The 21,993-nt window shown below is 37.8% G+C and overlaps 1 protein-coding gene across 1 annotated transcript in view; it reads left to right on the top strand.

The window, feature by feature from the left end:
* The window catches only part of FNIP2 (folliculin interacting protein 2), a 163,599-nt gene extending 145,855 nt beyond the window's left edge, over nucleotides 1-17,744 (top strand). Inside the window, exons 15-17 of the mRNA XM_006892778.1 lie at nucleotides 10,314-10,514; nucleotides 14,902-15,017; nucleotides 17,666-17,744. Coding sequence (XP_006892840.1) covers nucleotides 10,314-10,514; nucleotides 14,902-15,017; nucleotides 17,666-17,744 — 396 coding nt within the window. The remainder of the gene's footprint in view (nucleotides 1-10,313; nucleotides 10,515-14,901; nucleotides 15,018-17,665) is intronic.
* Nucleotides 17,745-21,993: the final 4,249 nt, after the last annotated feature.

The following is a 21,993-nucleotide window of genomic DNA, read 5'->3' as shown; positions in this document are numbered from 1 at the left end:
TTTCTTTTTGGAGTCAAAGACATATTTAAATAAATATTCTAGCGATCTTTTTTACCTTGAGCACCATTTCATGGCTTTAATCTCTGTTTTTCCTCAGCAAATAACCAGCCTGACAATTGAGTCTATTTCAGAGGTTACACACAGTTTTCAAGCCTGCAGACGGAGTGTGGACATTATTCAGTGAGCCAGTCCTTGACAGGCATAAACACACGGAAGGTCAGGCCCTCTTGACATCCCTCCACGCCTCTCACCACACTTTACATGCCTGAACCCTTCCCTCTTTCTCTAGAGAGAATAGGAAAAACAAAATTTGAAGCAAGAATGGCGGGAGATTCTTCAGATTAAATAAACCCAGTTATTTCCAAGGAAAGTGAATAAAGCACACCCACATTTAGAAACAGGGAGGGGCACAGAAAACTCTTAAGCAGCCAGAGGTTAGGCAGGATACCTCCTCTCAACGATTCTGAAGAGTAATGGGAAACACAAAGAAAGAAATAGTACAAATTAGTATGGATTCTGAGGCAGTGGTCATCATAGGCCACTGAAAAGCACTTGGGATAGTTTGTGGTAAGGACTTCTTGAAGGCAGTGCCATCTGACTTAGGAAGTTGATAGGAGCGAGCTAAATGAAGGGCACAGAGTATGAAGGAAAGATGCAAGGGAGAGTAGTGGTTCTTTCAGGGAACGTGAGAGTCTTCCAGATGATTGATTGTGCAACATTTTACTAATCTACTACAGTTTCATTACCGACTGCTTCATTGGAGTTCTTTCTGACCTGTTGGTAAAACTGCTGCCAGAAAGGTCTAAATGTTTAATATTTAACAAAAGACAACTTTCTGAATGACTTTATAGACTAGAGGAGATGTTTAAGAATAATTGATGATGACCAAATTTCTTTTCTTTGCATAGATAAAGAGAATGATTTTTTTTTCACAAGCAGGGGATATTTTTTGTTTTAAAATTTTTATTCATTTTGTTTGCTTTGAACCTTTTGTACCCTAATTAGCAATCCATACATAACTGCAGTCCTTACATATCTTTCCAGAATCAGATTAGATTCACTGGAACTCTTTGATATAGCTTAATTGCTCAATTTGAAAGCCATCAAGAACAGAATATGTGGGTGGGTCTTCTTCCCAAAGGAGAAGAAGAATTAAAAAAAGGGATTCTGAAGACAGAATTAATTAATGAAAAGTAAGTACTGAGCAGGTTTATTTCATTAATCATTGCATTTTCCTTATGTGGATTTTTATCAAAGCTGTGTAAAGGTTAATGTTAAGTCATTGAAATGCAGTGGTAAGAATCTTTGTGAGAAGGTATTTTGTGATGGAGCAACTTATGTTTTTTATCATTTTATTTTATACTGGTTTACTTACAAACTTTGTATATATTGTTTTTCATATCAGATCTTTCTCATTTCCTTTACTCACCCCTCTTTCCACCCATCAAATTGTGTGACACTGATTATACCCCACCCCCACATCTTCACCCCTCTACTCCTACCCTGCCCCCCTGGATCCTCAGACACATTTTACCAGCTATCTATTTCTACTATAATGGTCTTAAACAGTATTTCTCCTTATGGGACTGAGTTCACTTAGCATAATGCAGCAACTTCTTATTCAAGTTCAAGTTACCAGATTTACTGAATTACACAGAATGATAAGCAATTTGACAATCAAATGAAGCAAGATAACTCTTGTGCTTCATTGTCCAGAATGTCTCAAGAGTAGAATCAAAGCTACAGGGAGGTACTTCTAAAGACATGAGTTGTAGATCACTTGTTCCTCTTGCGTTTGAAAGAAACCATTCAGCAGCTAGTTCTGACCGGTCGGTCCGCGCCTTTGTAACTGATGAACAGATTCTAGACCAAGTTGTGAATATACTTCTGCAGCCCTCTTCTGTCTCCCTTGACGCTGAGGCAACTTTGAGGATGCTAGAAGGGTCACTTTAGAATATGTATTGGGCAAGGCCAACAGCATAGAGATGAGGAAGTGTCACAGTAAAATGTATTAATGAGGCAGATGCGTTTTCTTCTATTGACAATAAACTTCAGTTATCATTCACACACCTTATTCATTCTCCATATTCACACTTCAAGGGAACACTACCCTTGACAAGATCTGAGAATTTCATACTAGAGACTGTTGCATACTTTTTGCAAAAAGTTAGAAACACTTAAATGAATTCCTTGATTCTGTTTTTATATGTATGTGTATATATTTACATACATACATATGTTGATATATATAGTCCTCAGTATTCACATCTGTGAGGCATATATCTATATTGTTATATGCCATAGAGTTGCCTGCAACTCATAGTAACCCTGTGTACAACAGCTCTGAACCCTGCCTATCCTTACTGACTCAGACATGCCTACCCCCATTGCCCTAGTTCCTGTATTAATCAGTCTCATCCAGAGTCTTCCTTTCCTGCTTTCCCTCCACCCTTCAGAACATGATGTCCTTCTCTAAAGACTGGTCCCTCCTGGTCACATGCCCAAAGTATGTGAGATAGAGCTTCAAAATTCTAACATCCAAGGAGAAACTTGGTTTCAACTTCTCCAGGACAAACCTATTTTTTTTCTTGGCAGCCTCTGGTATGTTCAAGACTCTTCTTCAGCACTATAACTCAAAGGCATCAATTCTTCCATTATCCTTATTCATTGTCCAGCTGTCTGATGCATAGCAAGTAATTGAGAAGACCATGTCCTGAATCTGGCACACCTTAAGTCTCTAGACTGACATTGATATATGTATATACAACATAGAAATACCTATATAAATATATATCCTACCACAGAAAAAAGTTACTTGTTAAACAAGGAAATGGTTAGAAGAAACATGTAATATGGCAGTGATATTTTCCTATTCTTATTAGTCAAATTAAAAATTGATAATCATGTGAAATGTCATCCATTTAAATATGATACATTGAAAAAATACATTAATAAGTGTGCAGGTAACTTAGTAGGAGCTGCACTGAATCAGAACAGAATTGTTCTCTGCAGCTAACATTCCTTAGATATGTAGCACGTGCCTGCCATTTTGTTAGGTTCATTTTGGAGACTACAGAAGAGAAAGAAAATGTGATTTCTGTCCTTGAGTTACTTAAAAAGTCACTGAGTAGACAAGCAGATGTGGAGTCAAGAACAATTTGAGACTGTGTGTGATTAAGTGCTGAAATGAATGATGTAGACAGCAAGTGCTCTCAGAGATCAGGGGATGGGCAGTGCATATGGGAAGCCTTCACAAGGAGGGTGGAACCCAAGCAGTGTCCTTGAGTGACTGTAAAACGTGTAGTCAGTGGAGTACATTTTGGGTGCTGCCTGAGGTAAGGATCCTCTGCCTAGAGTTAAAGCTTCTTGAACACTAGGCATTAACTATGTCTGGGTGAGATGGACCAGATTGAGAAGAACTCTGTTATTTTTTTTTTTTAAGTTAGTGAGGAAAATTATAATGTGGTGTTTTAGGAAGTTTGGGGTTTGGGTGAATGCATTAATTAAGCCACTGAACCATCTCACTGTTTCTGAGTTCTAAATTTAAAGATTTAGAGGCCATAAAAAAAAGATGATATAAGAAAGCAAACTAATGTTTAGGTACCTAGTAAATGTCAGGCACTGTGCTATATTTTCTACATTTCTTGTTGTCATTTTAACTTTATAATAGTTTAAATACTGTTACATTTATATATAGATATATATCTATATATATATCTATGTATCTGTATATCTATATATATCACTAAGACACATACATACACACACACGCACGCGCGTTGTTTGTTATTGTTGATTGCCATCAAGTCCTGCACGAATCATAGCTACCCTATGAACAAAAGACCTGAAGCCTTTCTATAACTGTTGTGGTTTCTCCAAGTTCATAGAGTTTCCAGAGGCATATGGTTTAGGAAGTGATGCCACTACTGCTTCTAAACTTGAACCAATCTGGGAGCTCCACCAAACACTGCCCGCAATGGGTAACCATTATGGTGTTTGGCACACCTATGGCACAATTGTTCCATTATGGCATTTGAGACCCCAGTGGCACAAGATTCAGTGTCACAGCAAACCCAGATTACCTCAGCACAGCAAATTGACCAGAGTGCTGTATGACTTAGAAGAATGTTCCTCCAAAATACAATAACATAGGGATTAAAATATAATCCCTCGGGCCCAACTTTAAATATTAAGGCCTCTCACACAAGGTCTTGTTGACTGTAAACAAGAGGCTTAAATAAAAATAACCAAACAATCCACACAGATCCTCAACACAAACGAGAGCACCATCTTACAGACTCCAACCGCTTCATCCAACTCCAAAATGGAGAGAAGGACTTTGGTGTTACATGTTGTTGTTAACTGCCATTAAGTACCAACCCTATAAACAAAAGAACTATTGTCCTTCATCTAAGTTAATAGTTTCCACAGGCATGTTCAAGAAGTAGATGCCACTCCTGCTTTCAAGCCTGTCTTAATCAGTGAGATATACCAAACATTCAACCATGTGTAACCGTTATGGCTTTATGACACACCATTCAGTATCTCAGCAATCCAAAGTGGTTTAGTTACAAAGTTTGAAGACATTGTTTTTCACACTGGATCTTTCCCATTTCATTTACACATACACACCCCCCCTCATTAAATTGTGCAACCTTATGATTAACTTCCCATGCCCATCCTCACCCCTCTGCTTCCACTCTCCCTTTCCCTTGGATCCTCAAACTCATTCTACAATAATGGGTTTATACAATATTTGTCCTTGTGGGACTGAGTTACTTCACTCAGCATAATCCTCTCCAGTCCCTCCCATTTTATGTACTAATTTACAAAGTCATGGCTGCTGTGTGCAACAGTAGTATTCCATTGTATGAATGTATCCATTCAATTGTGGTTGGGCATCTAGGCTGTTTCCACATTCTTGCCATGGTGAATGACATAGCTATGAACATTGGTGTACAAATCTCCATTTGTGTCTCAGTTCTCATTTTTTGGGGGTATATTTCAAGCCGTGGAATAGCTGGGTCATATGGAATGTCTGTGTTCAGCTTTTTGAGGAAATGCCAAATTGCCTTCCAGAGTGGTTGTACCATTTTACAATCCCACCAACAATGGGAGAGTTCCTATCTCACCACATCCTCTCTGACATTTATTACTTGCTGTCCTGTTAAATTTTGTCACTGCTACTGGAGTGAGATGGTACTTCATTGTGGTTTTGATTTGCATCTCTCTTATTGCCAGTGATTTGGAACCTTTCTTCATGTGTCTGTTGGCCATTTTCCTCTGTGAAAATTCTTTCCATGTCTTTTGTCCATTTTTAATTGGGTTATCAGTCTTTTTCTTGTGGAGGCCCAAGAGTAAACTTTCATTAGGAGACCCTTGTCTGAGTTGGTATTGCCAAACGTTTGTTCCCAATCAGTAGGTTTTCTTTTCACCCCTTTGAGAAAAGTTTTTGATGTGCACAGAGATTTAATTTTTAGAATGTCCCATTCATCAATTTTATCCTCTTAAGATTGTGCATTTCTGCCTGTATTTGGCAGTCTCTATATACCCTAGGCTAAGCCTTCTGAGCTTGATCCAACTTTGTCTCTTATGAGTTTTATGGTTTTGAGCCTTACTCCCAGGTCTCTGATCCACCTTGAGTTGATTTTTGTGTATGTGGTGAATTGTGGATCTTGTTTCAGCTTTCTGCAGGTGGCAGTCCAGTTTTGCCAGCACCATTTGTTGAAGAGGTTGTCATATCGCCATTTGATAGGTTTTATTTCCTTGTTGATTATCAGTTGACCATAGATAGCTAGATCTGTTCCTGGGTTCTCAGTTTTTCTGTTCCATTGGATTAAGACCTATATTGATGTGTTCATGATTATCTCATAGCCAGTAAATGACAGAGAGTGTTCAAACTCAATTCTATGGACTTCAGAATTTTTGCTGTAATTTTATCATTACCTTTGATTGAATTCTCAGATTCATGTCTCCTATCTACCCAAAACTTGTAAGTATTTCTGGAAGTTTAAACAGAAGTATGGATGAATCGAGGTATATTTTGTAGACTCAGAAATCTGAGCAATTTGAATGTGTTTGTCAACTAATACTTCGTAGAAACAGACCCACAAATCCTTATGTTGTTACCATTGAGTCAGGATCAGCTCAGAACTGGCCCTCAAGCAAATTTTTAGAGGCTGTAAGTCACACAGATTGCCTGTCTTTCTCCTGCTTAGCAGCTGGTCAATTTGAAGCACCTGCCTTTGAGTTGGTAGCAGAGCTCCTTACCTGAGCCACCAGAGCTCCCTAAATATGGTTCAATAAAATTTCAGGTTACAGGGTGCATGTAAGTATTTATTTCTCTGACAAATCTTAACATGGCTTTCTAGATCTTAAAGTCCTTTAAATTCTAAAAGCTTAGACACTGACTGATAAGCCAGTTGACCTCTCTGTAAAAAGGTTGTTTCTGTTGGAAGGATAAATGTCCAAAATCTCCAGCTTAAACCTCAAATTTCTGACATTGTAGGAGGCTAGACTACATGAGAAGAGAATAGCCCTTTGAATTTTAACTGAGGTCGTTGATTGTCATTTGTTACCTCCCTCTAGTATTTATGTCTTTTATGACTATTTATATTTTCTTCTTCCTTTAGGATTCTTCAGTAAGTAATCGAGTAGCCAGTCAATTATATAAGCAGGTTAGATTGAGACAGTTGGTTTGCTACAAGGATAAATTAAAGAATGCCTATGTTAGGTATCTATTATTGTTAAGTTCTCTTGAGCTGGAACCAGTTCATAGTTGGCCCATCAGCGGGTTTTCTGAGTTAGTAAATCAAACCGGAGGAGATTGCCCATCATTCTCCTGCAAAACAGCTGGTAGGTAGATTTGATCCGTGTACCTATGGATAGCACAATTCCTTAGTGACCTGAATATGTGTAAGTTTTTTTTTAAAAAAATATGTGATTTTTCAAGTAGTTTTAAATATGTGTAACTGTTGGTCCCCCAGGAGCCTGCATACATAGAAATCTTAGATGTGTTAGAGAATGCAAATTACTACCTCTGTCCTTGGCTTATGCTTCTACTTTTAGTTTCACTCAAAAGTAACAGTCTTTTTTTATTATACTAATTTATTTACAAAATTCTAGTACATTGTTTCTCACATCAGTTCCTTCCCATTTCCCTAACTCCCCTCCATCAAATTGTGGGACCATATAATTAATCCCCTCCAACCCCCACACTCATGCTCACCCGTTTCCACCCTCCCTTCCCCCTTGGATCCTCACGCTCATTCTACAATAATGATTCTATATAGTATTTGTCCTTATGTAACTGAGTTAGTTTACTCAACATATTATGCTCTCCAGTCCCTCCCAAGTTAGGTAATAATTTAGAAATCATTGCTCCTGCATGCTGCGTAGTATTCCATTGTGTGGATGTACCATAATTTCTCAATCCTTTGGACTGTGGTTGGACATCTGGGCTGTTTTCATGTTCTTGTGATGGTGAATAATGCTGAACATTGGTGTTCAAGTCTCCGTTTGTGCCTCACTTCTCATTCTCTTAGGGTATAGTCCAAGCAGTGGAATAGCTGGGTCCTGTGGAATTTCTATGTTCAGCTTTTTGAGGAAGCACCAAACTAAAAACAGCATTTTTATGGTACCAGACTCTAAGGGAGAAAAGATTCAACCCTCAGAGGGTTCTGTTTTAGCAATTTACCCTAACCCTTTTACCCATTAGTCTTTATTCTTTTCTCAGGACTGGAGCCTTGGTGGTGTAGCAGGTTAAGCGTTGGGTTGCTAACTGAAATGTAGTGTCTCTGGGTGAGAAAGATGAAAGAATGAAGATTCACAGCTTTGGGAACCCTTTGGGGCAGTTCTGCTCTGTCCTATAGTCGAATTTGACTGGATGGCAGTGGTTTGGATTGGGTAGCTCAGATTTTTCCAGTTCATTGAGCATCCCATGGATGGCCAAGAGAACGAACAGTTAGGTCTTGGTAAGGGTTCAGCCGGAGTGCTCTTGGGAAGCAAGAATAATGAGGCTTTTCCTCATATACTTTGGGCATGTTGTCAGATGGGGCTATTCCTTGAAGAACAACTTGATGCTGGGAAGGGTGGAGAGTTGGCGAAGAAGAGGAAGACCCTCAACCAGGCAGATTGACATGGTGACTGCTGCAATGGGCTCTTGTGTTAGGATGTATCAGTATGGCTCAAGATAGAAGTGTTCAGATCTTTTGTTCACAGGTTGGCTGAGTTGTATTCGACTCAGCGGCACCTAACAAGAGCAACAACAACAACAACAATAACAATATTTTTCTTGTTATAATTTTTTTAAACAAAATTTTAATTGTCATTTTAACAAACATTTACAGAGAAGTTAGATTTTTTCATTCATTCAATTTTGCACATTTTACCCCCTCTCCTTCCCTTCCCCTTTTCCAGTTCACTGTAGAAAAAAAAATCATTCATTATTGCGGGTTTTTTTTAACATTTCTTTTACCCTCTAGGTCCCACTACTTCTTTTTTCCCCCCACTACTTCTTTTGAAATAAGTGAGCCAGCTCCCCTGTTCATTTTTGTTATAATATCTAGAACCTTCCTAACGTGTGTGGAGAATCTGCTATAGATACCCATTGAGTGAGCCCATTGACCTTGTCCTTGCAGTTTGTTGCTTAAAATCTGTGTCTTTAATGGTGGTACCATATACATAATAGTCTGTATGCTGCTTTGGAATGGCATTGTTTTCCCTTCCCTACCACTATGATGGGGGAGTGGCATCCACTTCCAAAATAGCTTGCCTCTGGAAACCCTATGAACTTGGAGAAACAAAGAAAAGGTCGCTATGAGTTGTCTGTGACTCAATGGCATTTAACAACAACAGCAACTAGGTTTTAATTCTAAATTTCTTCTTTCAGTGAATACATGAATTTTTCTTATCCAAGAACATACAAATGCATAGAAAAGCTTAGTTACAATAGCATTTGCAGTAGGTTTGGCTTGTTTTACAAAGGCTTTTTAAATTCTTTTTGAAGAAATAAATTTGACCTTCAGTTTGAAACTAAGTTCCAAATTATGACTGCAAATAAATTAGAGCGGTATAGGCTGTCTTTTACTATGAAAGATGATTGGCTTACATTTAGCTCATCATACACAACACGCATACATTTATGTATATGAGTATGTGTATCAATAATGATTATATGCACTTTCCAAATACAAGTATTTTGAAGAAAAAGACTATAGTATAGATTTGGCTGTAATCTGCTTAACACATTTGGACTATGACAAATGAAAATCAGTGAGGCGTTTGATATCGAACCTCTTAAAATTATATTTTCATTTCCAGAATTTCGTTCTCTTTATTCACAAAACCCAAGCCAAATGGGTGGTGAGTGTTGGCATCTTGCTTCGATTTTTCACATCCTTATTGAGCAGGAACATGTAAAGGGATGCTCCTGAGCTATTTTGGATAGCGTGCTCGTCTGTGGAAGTAGAGGAGAGGGGTGAGCGCGCACAAACCTTTGCATGAATGTGGCAGGGCAAAGTGAAGGGAGTCACTGATCTCTTTGACTAGCAAGCAGGTCTAGAAGACTAGAACCATTCTTAAGAAACAGGGCTTCATAAGAGTCTGTTATGTGAAATTATTTTTCATGTTTACAGTTATTTGAACATGTGATAATATAAGGATGGCACGTAACAACACTGTACTGTTTCTAGGGGTGAAATACTGAACGATGCAGGAAGCATGTAGGAAAAATGGTAGAAACACACAGGGTCTCTATATCGTAATTATTCAGTGTCCACATGTGAAAACTGGACAGTGAATCAGAAAAACCAAAACAAAGTTAACGTCTTTGAATTAGGGTGTTAGAGACTATTGATTAGACAGTAGACTTCCAGAGATCATACAAATCTGTCTTGGACAAAGTTCCACTAGAATACCATTTAGAGGTGAGATGATAAGGAGTTCCACTCATGTACTTTGGACATGTTGTCAGGAGGGTTAAGCCCTGGAGAAGAACAACATGCTTGGAAAAGTAGAGAGTTGTCAGCAAAAGAGAGGAAGACTCTCACAGGGGGCAGGGACTGCAACACAGTGTTCAAGCCTCGCAGTCTGAGGAGGGCCCAGGACCAAAGAGTGTTGTTCTGTTGTTCACAGAGTTGCCATGAGTTGGAACCAGTTTGCTAGCACCCAGTTACAACAGAGTTAAATTCCTAGAGTTCCTGTCACCAGTTTCTAAGCTATTAAGATTAATGCTAGACAAAACACTCTGGACATTTTGAGTGTCCCTTGGAGGTGTTGTGGAGCGCTGACCCGCTGTGTTATTTGCCTTTCAGCATCCTGTGCTTGATGAGCCGATAGCCGAAGCTGTCTGTATTATCGCAGACACAGATAAGTGGAGTGTCCAGGTCGCCACAAGTCAGAGGAAAGTGATGGACAGCGTGAAACTGGGTCAAGATGTTCTGGTCTCAAGTCAGGTGTCCAGTTTACTTCAATCAATTTTGCAGCTTTACAAGCTTCACCTCCCTGCTGATTTTGTAAGTATTCTCATATCATCAAAGAGTTACAGTTTTCAGTGTTTTGTTTTTTAAAAAAACACCCTTACAGCATTTTTATGATCCAGTCATTAATTCAAATATATTCTTTTTCATATAATTGGAGATTTCATAAGTGAAAATGGAAAATGCAATATGAAATCAGCAAGCAGGAGAGATTTCAGTAATATTATCCCTTCCATGAAATAAATAGAATACAGTGACACTGAAATATTTTTAAAATGATGTCTGGAAAAAAATAATAAAATGATATCTGGCAAAATAAGTAAGGTTGGGGGGGCGATGCTTAACAGGAAGTTAGAATTCTCAAATTCATGAAGAGTCGTTTCTGAAGGGACTGTAGTTCCTCTTACTCAGGGAACTTCCTTAGAGTTATTATGGAAGAAATGGAATATTGTTTGTATAAACCCCTCTGACATTATGAAGGATCACATCCCGGCAAGATGGTATTATTTGGTCCTTTTCAAATGGAGTATTGAATATGTAGACCCAAACCAAGACTAAAAGATAGAAGGCTAGTGGACACCCCTGCCCAGGTCCTGCAATTGATATTCATACCAAATCTTTCTCAGTATATGTGCACACATACAAAGCTCTGTATTTATTTTTTTTTTAAAGCTCTGTATTTAGAGAGGGTCAGAGAAGGATTTCAAAAGTATGAGAGTCTTAAGGGGTATATGTAGTTAGGAAAATCTTAGATGAGCTGACCCTGGAGATCAGTGCACAGATGAAAGAAACTATTTTATCTCCTGTTTCCCTCCTTCCCCACTATGTTGCTCTGTGAAGTAGGACTCAGACCAGAGCATCGGTTACCTTCTTTTCAGGCCTTTTCACATGATCCAGAGCTCTGTAACAATGGAGCAGGAAACTGTATGTTTATTATTTATACAAATTGCTAATGTAATGAATGATCATTTTCCAGGATACTTATTTTACTAAAAACCACATTCCTCAGAAATACTTATTTTGCTGAATTCACACCACATTGATCAGAAATGCTGAAAACGTGTACACACCGAAGGAGCTTTAGGATCTGTCTAGCCACCAGTACATTAGTGGCAGTGTGGCATAACAGAAGGACACTAACCATGACTAGGTAAAGGTCTAGGCTTTGTCACAGAGTTCTGTGACCCTGATGGTCCTGAGCATTTCTGATCCTCAGTTTTCTTACTTGTGAAACATCCCTCCTAAACAAACATATTATGAGAATGTCTGCATGTGAGAAATAAGATGTTACTTTTTAAGTTGTTAGCATTCTTGAAATCTAAGGCATTTATTACAGCCAGTGTATTTTAATTGTTAATGCCCAGGCCTTGGAGTCCGATAGCCTCGAGTCATACCCAAGCTTGAGTCTTAATAACTGTATGACTGTCTAATCCTCAAATCCTGTCTGCAAAACTGGTGAAATACTAGCACTGATTTAATATAGCTATGAAAATTAATAGCACAGTTCATGTAAAGCTCTTGGAATAGTCTTAGACATTATAAGCACTCAAGAGACAGCTACTATTAGTATAATTGTTAATTATAGTTTCTTAAAGCACATCTAATAGTATCCAAAGACTGTCACCACCTCTTCGCTAATGTCTTTATTTAGCTTTAACCAAAAACATACTTTTGGAAAATATCTGTCATGGAGTAATATGAGAAGTGTTTGACTATCACTACTTAGTTTTGTTCTACATGTGTAGGAAGTTCTTCTTTCTAGAAGCAGCGTAAGTTATCCTTATTTACAGGCCGCTGTCTTCTTTTCTGTAAAGAAAGGAAAATGCATTAAGTTTCATAGTGTTTTACTATTTTGTATTTATCCAACTTTTAAATGCAGCCAGGCCTTGGAATTTCCACTCATCTCATATGCATGTGAAAGCTGGACAATGAATAAGAAAGCCTGAAGAAGAATTGATGCCTTTTAACTGTGATCTGGTAAACAGTATTGAATATACCATGGACTGTCATAAGAACAAAGAAATCTGTCTTGGAGGAAGTACAACCAGAATACGCCTTCCTATTGAAGATGATGAGGCATCCTCTTATGTACTTTGGACATGTTGTCAGGAGGGACTGCTCTGTGGAGAAGGACAGCATACATGGTAAAATAGAGGCTCAGAGGAAAAGAGAAAAGACCCTCAACAAGATGAGCTGACCCAGGGGCTGCAACAGTGCGCTCAGACATAGTCACAGTTGTGAGGCTGGCCCAGGACAAGGCAGTACTTTGTTCTGTTTTGTGTAGGGTCACCTGTGAGTGAACCTGAACAACACCTCCCAACAGTCACTGCACCAACTGCAGTTCTCCATGAGCTGACTGACGAAATGAATTAGGAATTACTTACTTGACAAAACCAAGATTAAAGAAAATTTTACCTGCCATAAGAAATTCTCTTTAAATATCACCTGAATAAACTACTTGAATTGAAAACACGTGCCGAACACTTGACTGAGAACACTCAGTAGCCGTTAGGCTTGCAGAGGAGCCTTGGTGGCACAGTGGTTAAGCACTTCACTACAAGCCGAAAGGTTAACAGATTGAACCCATCAGCCATTCTGTGGACGATAAGGCAGTCTGTTTCCATAAAGATTTACAGTCTTGAAAACCCTCAGGGTCTTTTCAGGCTAAAAATCACTTTAATATTTCAGGAATTAAAAAAAAAAATCTCTCTAAAAAATAAAATCTCAGAAAGTATAAATAAGGAATTGGAGAGAATACAGGTTTTATTTTAAAATAATAATGAAAACACAGGTTTTATATGATAAGAATAAATAAATAAGGTTTTACTTGATAAGAGAAACATTTTTAAAAATTTACCTAACAAATTTTCTAATTTCAAGTTTAGTATGCGTTCCATTTAGACCAGTGTTCTCTGGATTGCCACACCATACATAACATAGAGGCTTCTTGGGGCTGCGGAAACACTGTAAATGAACAATTTTTTTTAAATGTTCTTTTTAAATATTTTTTTAGCACTGTTGCTAAGAACTGAAATGACTTAGTGGTGTTTTATGTCATAAAGAGCTGCAATTTAGCATGAGAACTTTTTACTGTTTACTTGGAGGGAATAAACTCACTGCCATTTAGCTGGAACCAGTGCCTAGCAGACTCTCCAGCAGGCTTTCTGAAGCCATAAATTGCACAGGAGGAGACTGCCTGTCTTTCTCCCATGGAGCCGCTGGTAGATTCGAACTCTCAGAGAGGTGTGACCTTTGGCTTAGCAGCCTAACTTCCTACACACTACTTGGAGGAAATAATTTTTTAAAAAAATCAGTGAACTCTTCCTTGATTTGACTGTTACTTTTAGTCAGTTACCAGATGAGTTTCACCCACACATCCCAAAGCATTTAAGATTTTAAGCTGATAAAAACCTGTAATGTTCACATTTCTGATGGATACTTTTTCCATGTCACTGATCAGCCCAGATGGTCAAGATCAACATTTTCAAATGCATCTGTTAATCTTCTTTACCTTGAAAAATAACAGGCGTAATGGTCTAGAAGAAAATTGTGTATGATGGAATTATCCTTGCCAGAGCCATCAGGTGTCTTGCTGAAGATGCTTGGATACCTCTGCTTGCCAAATGCAAAACCATTTGCCTCTGGTGAAAGACACAGATGGTCGCTATTCTCTAAAAAATGAAGTTGGATGTATTTCCAAGGGTAGAGTTGTCCTGAAAATAATTGCTTTTTTAAAAAAATTGCTATTAAAGACCTAGTTAACATGTACCCTTGAAAGAAAAAAAAAATTGTTCAAAATAACCTTATTCCAGGCATTCTGTCATTCCACTTCTGGGAATACAAAATAATCCAAGATACAGGAGAAAAATATAAAGATGTTCTTTACAAAGTATTTTAAATAGCAAAATACAGATTGCTTGTGGTTAGTAAATGATAGTATTTTCACATTCTCAAAAATAATCCACAAAAATTATATCAATAAAGAATACTTAATAAAATACGTGACGTTTTAAAAGTTAAAGGTTTTTAAAAGGACATAACAGAGTAAGCTCAGTAACAGTGATCCCCCCCCAAAGGCTGTAAAGATATATGAAAGTATTTCTATTTGAAAACAAATTTCTTTTATAAAAGCTTATTTTTTTACCAGCTAACAGTGCGATTGGCACCGGACAGAGCGGAGTTTAGGGCTATTGTACATAGGGTCGCTATGAGTCGCAGGTGACTCGACGGCACATAACAACAACAACAACAATATTAGGATTTAAGATGTCTTTAAAGTTTTTTAACTGCACTTAAGAGAGATGAGGTTATAACTGTGTAACTAGAAATTAAGATGTATAATTATAAATAGGAATTTTAACTCTCAAAATATTGGCAGAGCTATGAGATCCAGCCCTCATTCTGAGTATTTTTGACTTCACAGTGTGTCATGCATCTTGAAGACAGACTACAGGAGATGTACCTGAAAAGTAAAATGCTGTCTGAATATCTCCGGGGACACACACGAGTCCATGTGAAAGAACTGGGTGTTGTGCTGGGGTGAGTCCTGTAAAGCGCTGCTGTCTTCCCTGTGAATGGGGCTGCTCTTAACCCTGAGCCCTCTGAGCCACTTAGCCCGTGCCATCCGCAGCCTGCAGGCCTGAAAACTCATTGAAGGGTCTGGGTATCTATTCAGGGCTTGCCTCTGTTGCTCTCCAAGGAACAACACATCTCTTGCATCTGTTACTGCCCTGTCACATCTGGAAAGAATCACAGAACTATAAAGTGCGTGTTCATAATCTCCCCAGATTATTTTCATGCTGAAAACCATTTTCCAGCTGGTCAACTCTGACTGATGATTCTGTATGTCAGAGAAGAACTCTGTTCCTTAGGATTTGTATTGACTCATTTTTCTGAAGTGGCTCCACTAGGCATTTCTCCCAAGGCACCTTTGGATGGACTTGAACATTTTGATAGGCAGCCAAGTGTTTAACCATCCCCTCCTCATCTTTAAACTGTTGTTTTTTGGTGCCATTGAGTCAGAACCGACCTGGAGCTGACCCTGCAGTGTATTTTCAGACGCAGTATGTTTCAGGGGAGATTACCCATCCTTCTCCTGGAGCAGTTGGTGGGGAAAAATCCAGTCTCCTTTTGTGTGCCCATTTTTTAACAATTTCAGTGAGATGTCACTGCCTCAGCCCATCAGGCATGAAGCAACACTTGTGTTTGTAGTTTCCTCCTTACACGAGCAGTGGCAGCCTTCCACCAGTTTGCAAGAGCAGCATTTCTCCTGGCCTTTCAGGGGTCTGGGTCTCCATGGAATGGCTTCACTTTTCTCTCTTTCATTACAAGTCCACCCAAGAAGAAACTTACTTTATGTTGCTGTCATGTGCCATTGAGTCGTTTGCAACTCATAGTATAACATATATCATTTTTCAAAGACTATTTTCTGTAGCTTGGCTAGAAGAAGGGAACTCTGGTGGTATAGTCTGTAGAGGGTTACACAACTCAGAGGCAGCTCTGCAGAAAAGATAGGCTGTTTCCTCCTGTGTGATTTACAGCCTTGGAAACCCAATAGAGGGTCAGCTATGGGTTGGTTCTGATTCAAAAGCAATGAGCTCATTTGAGTGCTGTAGGAGAAGAAATGCTGACGGTTGTTTTACTCTCTGCTTCATTTTTCAACACAGAGCAAAATATATTATGTATGAAGAATTATCCTCTTATATCTGTGATCTTATACTCCCTAACTTAGAAGGGGAAAAATACTGTATATGTAATATCCACCTTTATGTTTTGTGTTAAGACAAGAGCTTAGACCTCTACAGTCTTGGCACATATTGCATCTTTGACTCTCAGGGTATGACTTCCTGTCTTCCTTTTGCATAAGCTTTTTAAAAATACAATTTTGATCTTCTGAAGTATTTGCCTTTGCACTTAACCTATAGCACATATTTATGCCATATTTTTTGCTTTGTTGTTTATCTCTTCATTAGCCTCATGTTTACCTTATAAAGTCTCTGGTTACATGTTGTTTTTTATATGCCGTTTGTATTTCTATGACCTTTGCCAAGTGCTTGGCTCTGATAGGTGTCCATCACCAACGCATCTAGAGGGATGGTATGGATTTATTTACCTTTGGCACTAATCTCTGGATCCTCTTGGCCCATTATTAATAGAAATGGCATCCATCTTTATTACCTTCCTTTACAGTCAGGGCCACAACACTAAACTTGTCTACTCCAAAATTAGAACTGGAGATAGCATTATTGGAAAATTAATGGAAAGCTCCATGGAGTGTTTTGAGGGCTTTTTTAAATCTTTAAATATTTAGAATTAAAGGGAAAGAACAGAGACCTACCCTCCACCCCCCAGACTGGCTGCTCTTTTTCACAATATAGGATCATGTAGGCAGCGACCATACTGTAACAGCCTTTGCTTGAAGGGAGCTGCCAAAGCCATGTCTATTTGAAGGACGATGTGTCTGGATTCAGCATAGTGTGTGTCTTCTCTCAGTGTCTAGAACACATAGGGAAGACCTAACAAACATGTACCCTACTTAGAAAACCTCACGGTTTTTTAAGACATTATTTCCATCATCACTTTCTGAGGACTAATTTACATTTAGGAGTGTTGACTGAAGAATGATGGAGAAACAATAATGTCTAACATAATGAGGTTGTTACACTCCATGTGTCCACACGTATAAGCACACCTGAGGGGATGCACATGTTCACATGTACATGTGTTTACATATGTTCACCTGTATACACATCACTTGCCTGCATATTTCCCTTTGCTTCCTTAGAAGTTATCCAATTAGAGATTTTACTTTTTACTTCTTTTTTAAAAACCGTGTTTATGTTATCTTTCCACCTGTTACACTTTTTAATTGGTTTCAAGAAATTGTCTGGGAACCTTGGCTCCTAGAAATATCCTTCGGTGCTTTTTTTTTTTTTTTTCTCAACAGATGAGAAACTTTATTAATTTTAATTGCTTAGGTACAATACAAAAATAGATTTTTATATATCAACTCCAAAACTAAAATAATGAAATACTAGTACATAGACTATGACTATTCAGAAAAGAGCTACAGATTTTTAAAAAAGATCTCTTTGTCGTATTTCCAAATTTTCCTAGATTGGTTGTTAGGCTGCTATCATATGAAATATGTGTGAATTTTAAAATACTTTTATTTTTCCAATTTTCAGGATTGAATCTAACGACTTGCCTCTGCTGACTGCTATTGCCAGCACTCATTCTCCTTACGTGGCTCAGATACTCCTATAAAGCTCAGGACAGCTCTTCTTTGAAAATTCTCAACTGAAGGACAAAGAAATAAGCTCTCCCTGACGCCAGTAGCATGAGAAGAGCAAGCTGAAGCCATCATTCCACTTTGTGTTGTTTTTTTTTTTTTTGCTTTCAAGTGATGCTTCATTGGAAGACTTTAGGTTTACTTGACATAATGGCTTTTGTGTTTTTCATGAATACTTTAGGCCTTTTGTTACCCATGGATCAACAGAGTGAGCTTCTTTGAAAAGAGGAGAAATAAGCACTACAGTAAGCACGAAGCTAGTAGTACAGATTGCCTTGTGCTCTGTGTTCAGTGTAAGGACACATGAAGTGGGCTTGTTCAGGTTTTGGTTACTTTGAAGCAACAAGATAAACAGTGTACACATCATTCCAGTAGAAAATGTTTCCGAGTTAAGCATGAGCTCTCCAAGCTAGAGAAAGCATACTTTGCCCCTCTGAGGAGACTGCCCTAATAAGAACTTTGGATACCAAGTCAGAGTTGGCTTTTCATAGTAGGTGAAATGAAGAAAGCCACAGTGTACCATTGTTAGCTCTGGTGGCTAAAGGTGTTCAGGTGTGAAATACAACTTGAAAGAGGTTTGCATGGTGGAAAGAGAGAATGCTTTAGGACCCCACTGTTTTCATTTCTTCCTGGAATTTACGTTGTTGCAGATGAAACCACAGGTGGGTTAGGGGTAGACTAGTAGTACAGGGTCTTGATAGTCAACTCAGGAGTCCGTGGAGCATCCTAACCCCACCATGACAGACTGTTGCCGGAAAGTTTGTAATCTGACACTATGTTCTTATCCTTGTATTTTAGAGCTTTCACAGCAGCCTTTTTAAAGGAGGCCATTTACCAAAGTTATTTCTATAAGAGTGTTTCTGTTCAGCTGGTAAACACAGCTGAAGCCATTTTCTTCCTATGTTGGCTGATACAGATGACTATATGGTAAAAGGCACACCTGTCTTTATTGGAAAGTGAAACCCACCAGAATTGAAGATGACAAAATAAAAGTAACTGGTTTGAACATTTAGAAATGTTCCCTTTCAGTTTTTACCTTCTCATCTCTGTGCCTTCTAACTCCTTTATTAAAAAAAAAAAAAGCCAAAAAAAAACATCTTTCTAGAAGTTAACTTGCCCAGCAGACACAATGTGCTAACAAAAAAAAAAAAAGTTTACACATTAGCATAGTTCACTTTAAAAAGAAAACCACCTAGTTTTCTGTTAATAGAAATTTTACTTAGTTTACTTCCCCTGAAACAGGCAGTGTACTAACATGCAGAATTAAGTAGGAAACGTTAAAAAAATACAGGTAAGCATTAATAAAGAGAGCTCATTTAGTAAAGTTAAAGTACTGTCACTTTGCAGATCTGAGTACAATACATTGTAATCTGACTCTGGTTTCCTTTTACTCATTTATATTGAATTAATTCCAGGCCTTTTCATATGTCCTCCTTAGCTAAGAACATAAAGTGAACTTCCTCTTAAGAGTTAGAATGACTTCAAAATTTTTAAATGGTAAAATCCTGACCCTAAATGCAAGTAAATGTTAATTTTTCATTTTCTTTCTCACACATATAGGCTAGTTATTTGTTTGAAAGCGTATACCAGCAGTACCAGTGAGGAGAATGGATGAATTCTTTCTTGGAGATAGGTCAGATCTGTTACATTTCTCTCTCTTGAGGATGTAAAGTGTGAATGAATGAATGAATGACTGAATGAGTGCATGAAAGCATTTAGGAACATTCATTTTCATGTCTCTTCTGTCATTAAGATTGAGGTTTTATTCTTTTAACATTTCCATTAGCTTCACACTTGAGTTTAGTGCTTTAAATTCACTAATTTCACATTACCAATGTTTGCAGAAGTAGAATGAACCTTACTGTGGCTCAGCTCGGTCACCATGGGTTTTTCATTACTTGTGAATACCTGTACTCACATGTAATGATGGTACATCCTTTGCATCTGAACCAGTTAAAGCATTCCCTGTCATTCTAATTCCTTTTCCTTGTTTACACATTTTGGGCACTTTTCTGCATTCACCACTTTTCAGGGTTTCATAGAAAATGATTCAATATAAGATCAGGTCAATTACAGTGTGAACTTAGTGGCTTGTTGAAATTTGGCCCTTGTAAGGAGAAATCTAGCTTTAAAGGACTGATTCTAAACTTTTGTTATAAAAAGTGTAATTGAGCACCCCAAAATTTCATGAGCTTCTTAATGTTTCAGAACTTTCTCTTGGAGAAATGTCTGTTGGAAAACGACAGGTGAGCGATGTGTGGGGGTTGTCTCAGTGATGCTCAGAATTCCAGTTAGAACTCTCTGCAAAAGCAGACTAAGAATGTTGCTGCTATTTTATAATCATTTTAAATAACATTCAGATTTTGTCTTAAATGCAACCTCTTTCCAAAAATGACTTAAAAAAGATACGCCCACTCACGTTGCATGCCACCCAGTGGCTTCATTCTGTCTTAGCTGCAGAGGCAAGAAAGGGAGATCCTGCCCTCTCCTGAGCCCACCATACATAAAACAAAGAAAAGAAAAGAAAATTTAAAAAATATAAAGAAAACTACCTCAGTTGACAGGATTCCACATTTAGGGTTTCTTCAACTTTTGAGTCTTATCTGTTGAGTGTAACTTTTGTAGCATCTTGCTCTTGGAAGCAAGTAGTGAGGCATGACAGAGCAGAAGTGTGTCAACGTCCCTGTGATGGACCTCTTTCTAGCATGTTGCAGTTTTATTTTTAATTGATAAGTGATATGAATGTAAAAATAATTGTGTATGTTTAAACACGACAATGAAAATTTAAAATGTAGCTTCCATACTTGTGCATAATTCCAAAGTATTTTATTTTTATCAGTGTTAAATAGCTTTTTGTACAGGCTTCAATCCATTTTTCTGAAGTGTGCTGTTTTTTAATGAAAGTAACTCTAATCTTTCACATCCCATTGAACTGCCGTTTACACATCACAACTTTTTAAAATTAACCATATTTTTCAAAATTAACTTTTTGGAGGGAGAGAAATCCCCACTTGCTAAATGATACTAAACTGTTGTTTGAGCTCTTATAATTAGGTCCTGAGATTTTATAAAAATTTAGTCTGTAGCTTTTTAGGTTACTCACATAGAGTTGATTGTACATAAAAAAAAATAAAACTATAAAGTGACCTCCAAATTCTTTTAAATGTCTGGCATTTTTCACTAATATGTACTTTTGAAAGTATTTTGTTTATGCATAATTTCACCATTAAGTTGAAAAAGTCTTTAGCTTTTCTTAGTAAATGTGAACCATTTCTTTTTGTTGTTGTGCTTTTGGGGAGGGGATATTTAAATATAATTTTGCCTAAATCAAACACCCTCCTATGGATATTACTTTTAAAATGGCAAAATTTGGTGAAGCGAGATTGCAATATGCTTCAATTTAAGTTGCATTTTTTTAAAAAATCTGAGATTTGTTGTTATTGAAGCTCCATTCAGGCAGATTGATAGGACTTCTTTATATTTTCGATCATTTGAATAGATACCAATGTCAGTGTGTGGAAAACTTTTCTTAAAATGTGTTCATGTATTATTTTGATCCATTTCTCTGTGGCATTTGGTGCAATAAACCTTTTGAATTTACCTTGAACGTTTTCCTTGTCCTGCATATGGGGAAATGTGGGCACAGTGTTGGTTAACATAATGACAGGTCAGGACTGCTGGACCAGTGTGGGGGTGAGAATGAAATGTCCTGCTCCGTGTGTCAACTCTGCAGAATGGAGAGCCGTCCTATGTCCCTAATGACCTTTAAATACTTCTTGGACATTTGTGTGGGTAGAAAACCTGTTCATAATTACCTGATAAGCACTTAATTTTGCTTTAAATAAAAATACTTTTTATGTAGTTTCCATGTATGCTGAATTTCCCCAGAATGCAACACTTGTTTTAAACTGAAGAAAGATTTTGCTTTAAAAGGTTAAAAACTTTGGCATGCATTGGTTACTTTGTTTTTACTAAGAATTTACTTAACTTTCAAAAATTAGATTATCAGTAGTTACAATTTTTTGGGATATTTGCGGGACCTATATTCATCACCATTCATGGTGATTCTACAAGTAGATGCACACATCTCCCTGTTGTTGTTATGTGCCTTCAAGTCGTTTGCGACTCATAGCGACCCTATGCACAACAGCCCTAAACCCTGCTCTATCCTGTGCCAACCACACCGCCTCTGACACATCCATCCCGATTACCCCAGTCAACGAA

This window comes from Elephantulus edwardii, unplaced genomic scaffold (genome assembly GCF_000299155.1).
Source record: "Elephantulus edwardii isolate Elephantulus edwardi_28Jun2011 unplaced genomic scaffold, EleEdw1.0 scaffold00119, whole genome shotgun sequence".
Taxonomy (NCBI): domain Eukaryota; kingdom Metazoa; phylum Chordata; class Mammalia; order Macroscelidea; family Macroscelididae; genus Elephantulus; species Elephantulus edwardii.
Note: the sequence above shows the minus strand (reverse complement) of the source record. Positions and strands in the feature narration are given on the sequence as shown.